The sequence below is a fragment of the Rhinolophus ferrumequinum genome, chromosome 21 (assembly GCF_004115265.2).
Source record: "Rhinolophus ferrumequinum isolate MPI-CBG mRhiFer1 chromosome 21, mRhiFer1_v1.p, whole genome shotgun sequence".
In the NCBI taxonomy this organism is placed as follows: domain Eukaryota; kingdom Metazoa; phylum Chordata; class Mammalia; order Chiroptera; family Rhinolophidae; genus Rhinolophus; species Rhinolophus ferrumequinum.
Window position 1 is genome coordinate 37063035 of NC_046304.1, and position 10952 is coordinate 37073986.

The 10952-nt window shown below is 37.9% G+C and overlaps 1 protein-coding gene and 1 pseudogene across 1 annotated transcript; both read right to left on the reverse strand.

The window, feature by feature from the left end:
• Positions 1–728: 728 nt before the first annotated feature.
• Positions 729–5207, reverse strand: LOC117013549 (keratin, type I cytoskeletal 27). Its single transcript, XM_033090820.1, has 8 exons — positions 4739–5207; positions 4203–4285; positions 3675–3831; positions 3242–3403; positions 3037–3162; positions 1432–1649; positions 1166–1215; positions 729–1050 (listed from the first exon to the last, which is right to left on the reverse strand). Exons 1-8 carry the CDS (start codon positions 5156–5158, stop codon positions 908–910), a joined length of 1359 nt encoding a protein of 452 aa, XP_032946711.1. The 5' UTR covers positions 5159–5207; the 3' UTR covers positions 729–907.
• Positions 5208–7908: 2701 nt separating this feature from the next.
• On the reverse strand, positions 7909–8436 carry LOC117013921 (ferritin light chain-like; annotated as a pseudogene).
• Between the last annotated feature and the right edge of the window lie 2516 nt (positions 8437–10952).

Below are 10952 nucleotides of genomic sequence, written 5' to 3' on the forward strand. Positions count from 1 at the left end.
GTAAAGTTAGATAGTTTATTTGCAATCTTTCTTCTTTCTTAGTGTAAGCAGTTATCACTATAATGTTTCCTCTTAGAACTGCTTTTGGTGCATCCTGTAAGTTGTGGTATGTTGTATTTTAATTTTCATTTGTCTCAAGATTTTTTAAATTTCTTTTTGATTTCTTCTTTGACTTATTGATTTGTTCAGGAGTGTGTTGTTTAATTTCTACATATTTTTGTATTTTCCATTTTCATCCTGTTATTGATTTCTAGTTTCTTACTATTGTAGTTGAAAAAGATACTTGATATGATATCAATCTTCTTAAATTTGTTAAGATTTGTTTGTGGCCTAACATTGTGGAATTCCCCACCTGCACTACTTACTCTCCACATCTCTTTCTTTTCCTTCGGATAGCATCATCTAATTTTTTTTCTTTATTTTTAGGATGTTTCTGATTCTTCAATTCCTTATCTCCACTTCCATGAGCATGGTGGACTCAGGGATTAGATTTTGTTTACTATTTTATTCTCATTACTAGCACATAGTGTGTGCCTAGTAAATATTTATAGAAGGAAGGAAAATTGTAAATTTTACAGGAATGTGAAAAAGATTCCAATTAGTTTACCTGTTAAACTTACTCCTAACTTGTGAACACCATTGAATTAAACAGAAGAAATTAAAAACAAAATTCAGCTCCAATTGGGGGTTATGTTTAAAATGCAAAGATTGACCAGAACTAGTGAAGATGATTTGCAACAGGAAGAACTTTTATTGAAACACCACCACAGAGAAAGCCAAAGAAATGTTACTATTCTAAAAATAGTTTGTCTTAATTTATTGGGAGAAAAGCAGAAAAATAAGTGGTCCCTTATTTAGTAATCTAGCTTCAACTTGGTATTTTAATTTAGGGATCCTTTTTTGGGGTTCAGGAAGGCACCCTCTGTTCACTCTTCATGTTGTTGACTTTGGTGGATTTCTCTTCCATGGTGTGAACTCTGGATGAGAGAACTTTACCATGAGGATCTATTTCTTCAACAACTGTTTTAACCAGAGTGGTTTTTGATGAATCTAAAATGACACATATGAATTGTTAGAATTTATTAAATTCACAATTTATTAAATTAACTCAACATTTGAAACATATACAAATAAACATTGAATGCTCAACACAGCTTTTGTTTACCTTTAATCTGATTTCCTGGTCCTTTGTAGCCTTTTGCTTTAACACAAGAGCTGTAAAAATACAGAGAGCTTGTATTAATGATTTCACTCTGTGTTTTGCTGAAGAAACTAAAACTAATGATTTAAGATGGAAGATCATTGGATTCTTAAGTAACACTAGGAAGGTTTATGTACACATGACGCAGACCATAAATACTTTGTACGTGATTTCAAAAAATCTTCAATAACCTTAAAATAAATTGTTTTCTCAATGGAAGCAGTGCTTACCCATCCTCTCCATCTATCAGGCGGCAGTAGGTCTCGATTTCTTTTTCCAGATGGACCTTGATGTCCAGGAGCTGCTCGTACTCCAGTTTCTGACCCTCGGTCTCAGTTCTGACCTGGTGCAGCTGCTCCTCCAGGGCCCCGATCTGAGCCTGGATCTTGGCCAGCTGCGCACAGTAGTTGCCTTCGGTCTCTGTCAAGGAGCACTCCAGGGATTGTTTCTGTGGATCAGTAAGACATAGTTTAGTATAAAATAATGTCCCAGTAGTGTTTTAAAATAAGGCAAAGCACTTAAGAGATACTTAGGAGAGTTATCCTCGCATAACACAAACAACCACACTTATCTGAAAGATTCCACTTGTTCAATATTAATTATTGCCATTATTAGATGTCATGCTAATTTTCTATTTGAGAATAACACAGTTGGTGGTGAATGTTATTCATATACCCAGGAGTGTTAGCAAAGATGAAGTTGTTTCCTTACAGGGCACAGTCTAAAGACCCTCCTCCCTCCCGCCCACCAATATGGCCTGTGTTTGTAGAGTCAGACACAATTTGCCACTTTCCCCAGGAATAAAAGTCCCCCTATACTTTGTTAACTCATTTCTAATCATGTTACATCCTTTTCTCATGAGGATCATAGCTCTTCTTTAAAAAATAATTCTGTAGTAAAGTGCATATACTTTCCAGAAATTAGAATGACCCAAAGAAAAGAGTGGCCTTTTTCAGCATTAAATAGTTTGATTCATTGGCTTGTGAATCCACATGGGTTTATATAGGGTTTATCCCCCAGAGCGATGCTGGCTGTAATTTTACATGGAATGAAGGTGGGAGTGTCTTACTCTTTCATCTGTAAGAATTTTAATAAGAAGTCCTAATTTTATATACACTCATAGCCTCTTTTGTAAATAAACTCTGGAGGTTTACTAGCCATAGTGGAAAAAGTATGGACTTGGGAGTTAGAAAATTTGAAGAAGTTCTGGTTCCTTCGTATCCAACTGCTTAACTTCTTTGAATTTCAGATTCTTCTTTCGGAAATAATGATACGAATTATAAAGCCTGCCCTGCCCAAGCCCCAGGGTTATTGTGGACTCATGTGGGTGAAAGTGCTGGGCAAACCCTTAATAAAAAAGGTTATTATTATTATTATTATCATTCATGTTTAGCTTTGTAGGCAACCTTCATGCCTCTACTTTGCTTCTTGTTTATGCCACTTAAAAGGATCTTGTAAATGCTCTTAATTAAGTGGCCAAAAGGAATGCTAGATGAAGAAAGTAGGAGGGGAACAAACATAATTTTGTACTCCATGGACTGTGGTTTTTGATCTTTTGGGAGAGAGGATTTGCGGTAAAATCTATTTTCTTTTTCGAGTACCTCAAAAAACATTGTGTTTGACAATTTCTAATGTTTAATAATTATTAGCAGCTAGGTATACTTTTCAGGCACAGAGGATTCGACTGTGTAAAATGCAAATGTCTTGTTTCAAGCATAGTAATTAGTGGATAAAAACGAAAATAAGTACTATCATGTGGAAGAAAACTCTTTACATTTTTTCCCCCAATTTCTGAAGCAAATCGTTTTTTGTTTCTTTTTGTAATTTTTACTTACCATTGCTAAGAGGGACTGAAGTTCAATCTCCAGGGTTTGAAGAGTACGTTTCATCTCAGTAAGTTCATTCCGAGCTGAGGTCGTGGCGCCGGCATCGTCAGAAATCTGTTGCTGCAGCGAGGCGCTCTGAAACGTTAGGAGTTGTGTTAGGGTAACGCTGGCTTCAGCACCAGGACCACGTAAGCTAGCCCTAGCGTGGTTTCACCTTCTCGTTGAACCAGGCCTCTGCATCCTGGCGGTTCTGCTCCGCGAGGGCTTCGTACTCGGCCCGCATGTTGTTCAGCAGGACTGTGAGGTCCACCCCGGGCGCCGCGTTCATCTCCACATTCACGTTGCCCCCAGCGGCGCACTGTAGAGCCTTCATTTCCTGGAAAAGTTTTGTTTAACCATGTTAGGATCTGAATATTTTTAAAGGAGCCAGATAGACATGATCCAAATAGTTAGAAACTTTTTTTTAAGCGTTGATTTCTTTTAGGGGGGGATGAATAGGCACATGTTCAAACAATCTAAGCCACGTGGAGAAACTGACAAGTTCTTTCCTGAATGGTGATGTAAAGCATTGTATTTGTCATCTGAAGTGCTGTTTTTAAATTTGAGAGGAAGGTAGATTGTGAAACTGGGGGAGACAGAACATCTACCTCCTCGTGATTCTTCTTGAGGTAAGCCAGCTCCTCGCTCAGAGTTTCTAGCTGGATCCCTAGATCGGTCCTGCACAGAGTGAGCTCATCTAGGACCCTGCGCAAACCGCTGACATCCGCGTCCACACTCTGGTGAAGGGCCTGTTCATTTTCGAACCTTAGAAAATATTTGAAAGTTTCATTAGTCACGTCACTTTTAAGGTTATCATGAAACTCGAATTAAATTTTGAGGCTCAAACTGCTAAAATATACTAAAAACTTCAGTTAGATCGCCAATAATGCAGTAAACTAATTGCTTTGAAGCAAGAGAATGGGGATACTAAAAATTCTTTTTCATATGTTCTTGGCACTCATCCATGTCAGCCCCAAAATTTCCAAAGTAAAATATATAATTCAGCTAGTTGTTTTAATAGGCATTTAGTGTAAAACAAACCAATAAAAACAAAGAATTGAGCCAACCTCAAATAGCCTAAATAAAGGAGTGAAATGTTGAGATAAATTTTGGGGTTTCTCTTCAGCTCTACTTACTTTAGTCTGAAGTCATCAGCTGTTAGTCTTGCATTATCATTTTGTAGGATAACACTGGCATTACTTGTAGTTGCAGAAATTATCTGATAATTGGAGAGTTAGTTGAGAGTGAGGAAATATTTTTTAAAATTTCAAATTTCCTTGAAAAAAGTCACCTATGAAATGATAGTAATTATTTCTAGCATTCTGTCTCTAACCATAAGATGATTATTTTGAAAATGGGAAATTTAAGAATGGCCTCTTTTATTCCTCATCCCACCCATAAAAAAGTCTTTCTATGGAAAAGCTCATAAATATGTAGCTGGAGACACTGGGAAGTTTTTGATATTTTAATATTGTTAAAAGCATAAATATGCACACCTGATGCCACATACTAGGCGAGGCATGTTCAAAGATTAGAATTTTAATGTTAATAATGAACTACTGAAAATTAGAAGGTAGAACAAAGCTCTGCTGGGTGTGAAAGCTTATACATTTGTGTGTGCGCGTGGCTAAATACTCTTACAGGTATCACCCTAGGACATCGTGTTTCTTACCTGATTCCTAAGGTCGTCAATTATCGGGAGGTATCTGCTGTAATCATGCTCAAGACCGCGACAAGAACCAGGCCCAAATTTCTCATACCACCCTTTGATCTTTTGCTCCAAGTCGGCGTTGGCTGCCTCCAGTGCTCTCACATTCTCCAGGTAGGAGGCCAGGCGGTCGTTGAGGTTCTGCATAGTCACTTTCTCATTGCCGGAGAGGAGGCCATGTTCGTTCCCAAGGAAGGCAGCACAGGAAGCACTTCCCCCGCCATAGCCTCCTGCAGATGAGCTCCCCCCAAAGGCGCAAGAGAAGCCGCTTCCAAAGCCTGGCACACCGCTTGTGTTTCCGGCTCCCGCACTAGACAGCCGCACAGAGCCGACGCCCTGGCAAGAACCAAGGCGTCTGGATGCAGAAGAAAAGCGCACAGACATAGTGTCCAGACTGGAGTGCTTGTGCCTGGAGTAAAGCTCTGATGGCGAATGTCCTGCTCAAACAGTCCAGGTAGTCTTTATATACTCGTTGTCAGGGTGTTTCTTGATGAACTTTGCTACCCATAGCAAAATGGTGTTTGCCAGCTCATCATGAATTATTCATAATTGGGTGACTTTTTTTTTTTTTTTTTAAATGAATGTCTTTACCCTACTGTGTCCATTTCTGTAGGTGGATAGTTACCTTGGGGTTATTTGTTATCTCCGAAATGGGACAGGGAGGAGTATTATCAAGATTATTATAGTGATGCATTTCAAATTTAGTATGAGTAAGCCTTCCTGTCTTCCAGGCTTCAGGACTATAAAATTCCTATAAGAATAAAACAGTGTGGGGGGGAAAAAGTGTGATAGACAAATTTCTCTTCCCTTTGATCAAACCAACACTATTTTTTCCCCCAGCAAGTGAAGTATCATAGTTATAGTTTTCTATGAATAATATGATCTTTCATTCAGACATATTGAAAATCATTTCGAGACAATGGGCTTGTGGTAGGAGAAGGAGCAGGTCCTAAAGGAAAACTGAGGGAGTTAAATGGACTCTTCTTTGGAGACAGAAAGTCTTTCTTTGACCCTCATTCCTACTGAGTTACCATTTTATCTTTACTAGTTTTCTATCTAACCTCTACTGCTAACCAGGCTAAGTAAAGGTATTGGTTAAACTTTCTGGGCCTCAGCTTCCACATCTGTGAAATGAAGGGACTAGACTATGGCCTGTATGTTCCCATGCTATTTCTAGATTTCCTGTATTTTTACATTTCTTCTTTTCATTATTTCTAGAAAAATTTGCTGCATTTACTTCCTTCACTTTTTAGTTCCTACTCACTACTGACTTTTGGTTGCACCACTTTATGAAAATAAGCTCTCAAAGATTGCTAGTTACCACACATCTCTAATTCAGTCATTATTTCTCACATTTGTTCTCCTACATCCTTTTAGACACTTTTGATACTGACCACCCCAGTTTTATTGAGTTTTAAACAATTCCTCTCTGAGAATACTTCTGCATCTCCATTTGCTCCATTTCTTTCTTTCTCTATGCTCTAAAATTTGCCTTTCCTTACAGTTTTGTGCTTGGTGCTCTTGTTTTCTACACACTCTTCCTTGGTAATCTCATCCTTTCTTGTGTCTCTGGCTCAATATGAATTGTTTCTAAATATACATCTTTAGCACTGGCCTCTTCCCTTTTTAGACCCACACCTTACTCTGCCTTCCAGACATTTCTACTTGGATGTTCAGTCATGACTTCCAACTCAACATGCAATTACCTTTGCATCAAAATTTGATCTTTTGCATCTTTCTTCATTACTTAGTGGAATTACCTTGAGTCATGCTTAAGATTACTACTGTCATTTTTCTATAGCCCACATCAAACAAGTCAGTAGGTCCTATTGAATCTACTTCTGCAGTGTCTCTTGAAGCATTTTTCTCTTTTTTAGTTTCCTTGACACTATCATTTTCTTTCATCTCAATTATTAGAACCTTAATTGGATTTCTGGTTTCATGTCTTTTTTCTTTCCATTATGGTCAGTAGGCAGGTGGCTGCCAAAGTATTATTCCTGAAATACAACACCATTTATGAAAGAACGTGGACTCTTGAATCAGTTATATCAGCATTCATATCCCAGTTCTGCCATTTTCCAGTTGTGGGACCAATGCAAAGTTCATTCTCTCTGAGGCTTGGTTTTCATTTCTAAGATGGAGACATTAGTCCTTGTGTTGTGAGGCTATTAAAGGGTAGTTAAATATGTAAAGCAATTATGGTTGTCAATAATATGTAATAAATATTTCTTCCCTTTCTCTCCTCTAGTTCAAAATCCATCAACTATAAGCTAGATGAAGCCTCCTTGCCTGACATTTAAGACTCTTCTTGATGTAGTTTCTACCTAACTTACTTGTCCATTCTTTTATTTTACTAATCTCCTTTCACTCCCTTTTGGTCTTTGTTCATGTTGTTCTTTCCATTTGAGATTATTTGAAATCTTTGCCAAGAATGACCGATCACTTTCAATTATATGGATTGAAATGAAGTTGCTGAAAATATAAATTTTCATGACCTAATAAGTGAATTTGCAGAAAAACGAGCCAGAAAAATCTGTTGATTATTCAAGAGGTCACATTAATAAAACATTATAATTTATTGTATTGTATAAAATGATATCAAAAATGTTATTTTTTGCAATTTGTAGGTTAATAAGTTTAACATTATATATATATATATCAATATTACCTCTATGTTCTAAGTAATAGAATATTTCTAAAGAAAAAATATTTGTTTTAGTACCTCTAACTGAACTTTTTCCTGATTTCTGAACAAGGGTCCACGATTTTCATTATATACTAGGCCCTGCAAATTATGTAGCCAGCTCTGGTTGTTGGGTTCTTCTCTAGGGAAGTTGAAGAATCCTAAATAAAAAAAGACCTTCAGATACAGGTATTTGAGTGTTTCCCACAAAAGAAATCTCACCACATAACCACCCTGGAGTGAAATACATGCACACACAGAGCTTACAAATATTTAAAGCCTCACTTTTCTTTTTTTCCTGCAAAAAGGTTTCAATTTGGTCCATGGCATGAGAGAGAGTTCCAGGGTGGTTAGAAGGCTGCCTAGTGGTTGCAGGGAGAGGCTCTGGCAGAACCTCAACACCAGGGGCATGCAGAGGATTCCCTTAAAGGCCTCTGGACTCCAAAGGCTCCTAGTTGTGCTTGAAGGTGAGACTTTCAAAGAGATACTCGCCCAGCCCAGCCTGGGGGCCAGCCAGCCTGCGGAGGTTAGTCAGGTGGTCGCTTATCTTCTTGATGAGTTGTGCCTCCTTTCCTAGGAAGTGGCTCTCCAGGAAGTCACAGAGATGGGGGGGGTCTGTGCTGCCAGAAGCCAGGGCATGCAGATCCAAAAGGGCCTCATTCAGGTTCTTCTTCATGACCATGACGGTTTCCATGGCATCCTGAGTTTTACCCCACTCATCTTGAGAAGCCTTCTGCAGGTCCTGGAAGAGGGAACGGCCACCATGCTGGTTTTGCATCTTCAAGCGACGGTCAGCACCCTTGCACTTGTCCTTGGCCAACTCGCAGACTAAGTGCCATATCATTGCACTTCCAGAGCCATATCATTGTGGTCAAAATAGAAGCCCAGAGAGAGGTAAATGTAGGAGGTGTAGGTTGACCAGGTGGTTGACAGTGGCCTCCACTTTGGTGGAATAATTCTGACCAACTTTGGAGCTCATGGTTGCTCAGCAATAAGGAGTTAAGCTAAAAAAAAAAAATGGTGTTGACTGACCTTGGGGGCCGAGGATGGCTGAGATGGCTCTGAGGGTTGCGACTGGAAAAGAGGTTGAAGGGTGGTTGGAAGCTGAAAGAAGGGGCATCCCTGGGTCTGCTCTGTCCAAACACTGATGAAGCAGAGAAAATCTGGGGGACCACTGAGGGTACTACCTAAAGCCTTTTTCTTAAACAGAATTTCAAAGATCACCATATACTGAAAAAGCGACTCAAAGAAAGAAGCGAAAAATAACACTCAAGGATAATAAAGAAAGCTCAAGAAAACTTTAAACAAAATCTATTAATACCTATAATTAATATTCTTAGAAGTAACAAAACATTGCATATTTGAAACATGAATAGAATATCATTAAAATTGAACAGAAGAACACGAGAAAGCTCTTAGAATTAAAAATCAACTTCCAGAATAAACCTTCAATAGAGGGATTGGAAAATAAACTTTAAAAAATCTCCCCAACAGCAGAACAAAGGATAAAAAGATGGATAAAAGAAAAGATTAGAAAATTAGAGACCGGGTCCAAGAAGAATAACCGTTAGTGCATTTTTCAAAAAGAGAAAAGGGAAAAATGATGAAGAAATTATTTTATAAACATAGTCTATAGTATTACTCAGAACTAAAGGACTGAGCGTCTAAATCGAAAGAGATCACCAAGAACCAAGCATAATAAATGAAAAAAAAGAAAAAAACCTGACAACAAGTCACATGTACAAGATATGTCAGAAGCACAAGGGGAAAAAGAGAACACTTGAAGTGTCAGAAGAAAAAACAGCACATATCAAATGACAGGAAAATTAGAATGGACATATCCAATGACAGGAAAATTAGGATGGCTCTGGATTTCTCAACAGCCGTGGAAGCTATGATTCCAGTAAATAGCGCCTTCAAAGTTGTCATGTTCAGAAGGTCCTCATACTTGGTTTAATGCTTTTCTCTTGCCATTTTGATATTCTTAATAATTTTATCTCTAAACTTGTGTCTTGTAAGTGAAATCCAATGGTGCAATGGGGGCAGGTCAGTGAGCAGAGGAGTTTATATGACAAATGTTTGTCTGCAGTTGTCTCTGACTGCCTAAGTGCATGCAACGTGTGCAATGTCCATGTGCACAGCATTCTGGTGGACCCATGATGTGCAGGCGTTCAGTGACCCTTAAAGCGAGTACAAGGTAAATATGTGTATGACCTGGTAAACAGGGTCTCTGACAACCCAAAGAGGACCAGGTGCTCCATTCAAATGGAACTTGTTTCGAATACAGAAAAAAGGCAATGATATTCTAAGAAACATGAATGATCGAGAAACTTTGTCATATACTTACTTGTGTTACATTCCTATATTAGCCGACCACTTCTGAAAATGACGTAGAAAGATAGGGTAACCCACAGTTCCTTTTCTTGTCTTTTCTTACTTACCAGTAAGTCAACAGTGGAGAGTGTTGGTAGACTGTGAGCATATAAAGAAGTAAAAGAAGAACAGTTTGTTTGGTGCAGTGTTCTCACTGTTTTGGTAAGAACAAAATACACCAGTCTGACAATTAAGTTCACAAACTTTCCACCGTGTAAGCACACGGTGGAAAGTTCACGAACTTAATTGTTGGACTGGGTATGCATGTTTGAGCTACAAAATATGAATTGTGTAATTTTGGTGATTCTGTATACAAGTTAAATGGTTGTATATTTGGATTTAAAATAGGCGTTGCACAATGTAAGAATGAATGGCAAAATGTATGCCAATAACTTAAATTTTTAATTTTTATTTATTTAGAACCATGACAATTTGAGAATATAACTGCAGAAGAAAGAAAAAAACTATATTTTAATGTCATTAATGACACCTTTTTCCTGATTTTTGAACAAGGGACTCTACACTTTCAATTAGTATTGAGCCCTGCAAATTATGTATCTGGCTTCACACATTGTATATTTGGGAAGTTATTTCCCCATGAATTTCTAGTATTTGCTTCATTTGATGACTTTTTTTGGCTCAAGATTTTGTAAATATCCTACACTTCACCATTTATTACAACTCCCATGTAACTGTTGAGTTATTGGGTCGAATTCCTGCCTTCACTGGGGCTTCTCATTAGAATTCCCATATACTAGAGAAATAGGCAAACTGCTCTCCTTGTAGGTAGGGAATTTCATGTTTGTTGGAAATCCCTACCACATATTTGATACAGAACATAGAAAGACACAATAACCATAGTGTTCATCAACCTCATGAGATTTTTAAGCTCTAGAAAAAGTATTGGTAGGTTGAATTTGGTCTGCCACCTGTTTTTCTACAGTCCATGAGCTAAGAATGGTGTTTACATTTTTAAATGATTGAAAAATCAAAAGAAGAATGTTTCGTGATGTGTCAAAATTATTTGCAATCCAAATTTTTGTCCATAAATAAAGTTTTATTGGAACCCAGTCAAGCTCATTCATTTATCTATTGTCTATGGCTGCTTTCTGCTACAATGGT

Coding starts and splice junctions, on each gene's coding strand:
- LOC117013549 (XM_033090820.1), bottom strand. CDS start 5,158: ATGTCTGTGCGCTTTTCTTCTGCATCCAGACGCCTTGGTTCTTGCCAG. Junction 3,832..4,202: donor GCTGATGACTTCAGACTAAA/GTAAGTAGAGCT, acceptor ATATTTTCTAAG/GTTCGAAAATGAACAGGCCC. Junction 3,404..3,674: donor TCAAGAAGAATCACGAGGAG/GTAGATGTTCTG, acceptor AAACTTTTCCAG/GAAATGAAGGCTCTACAGTG.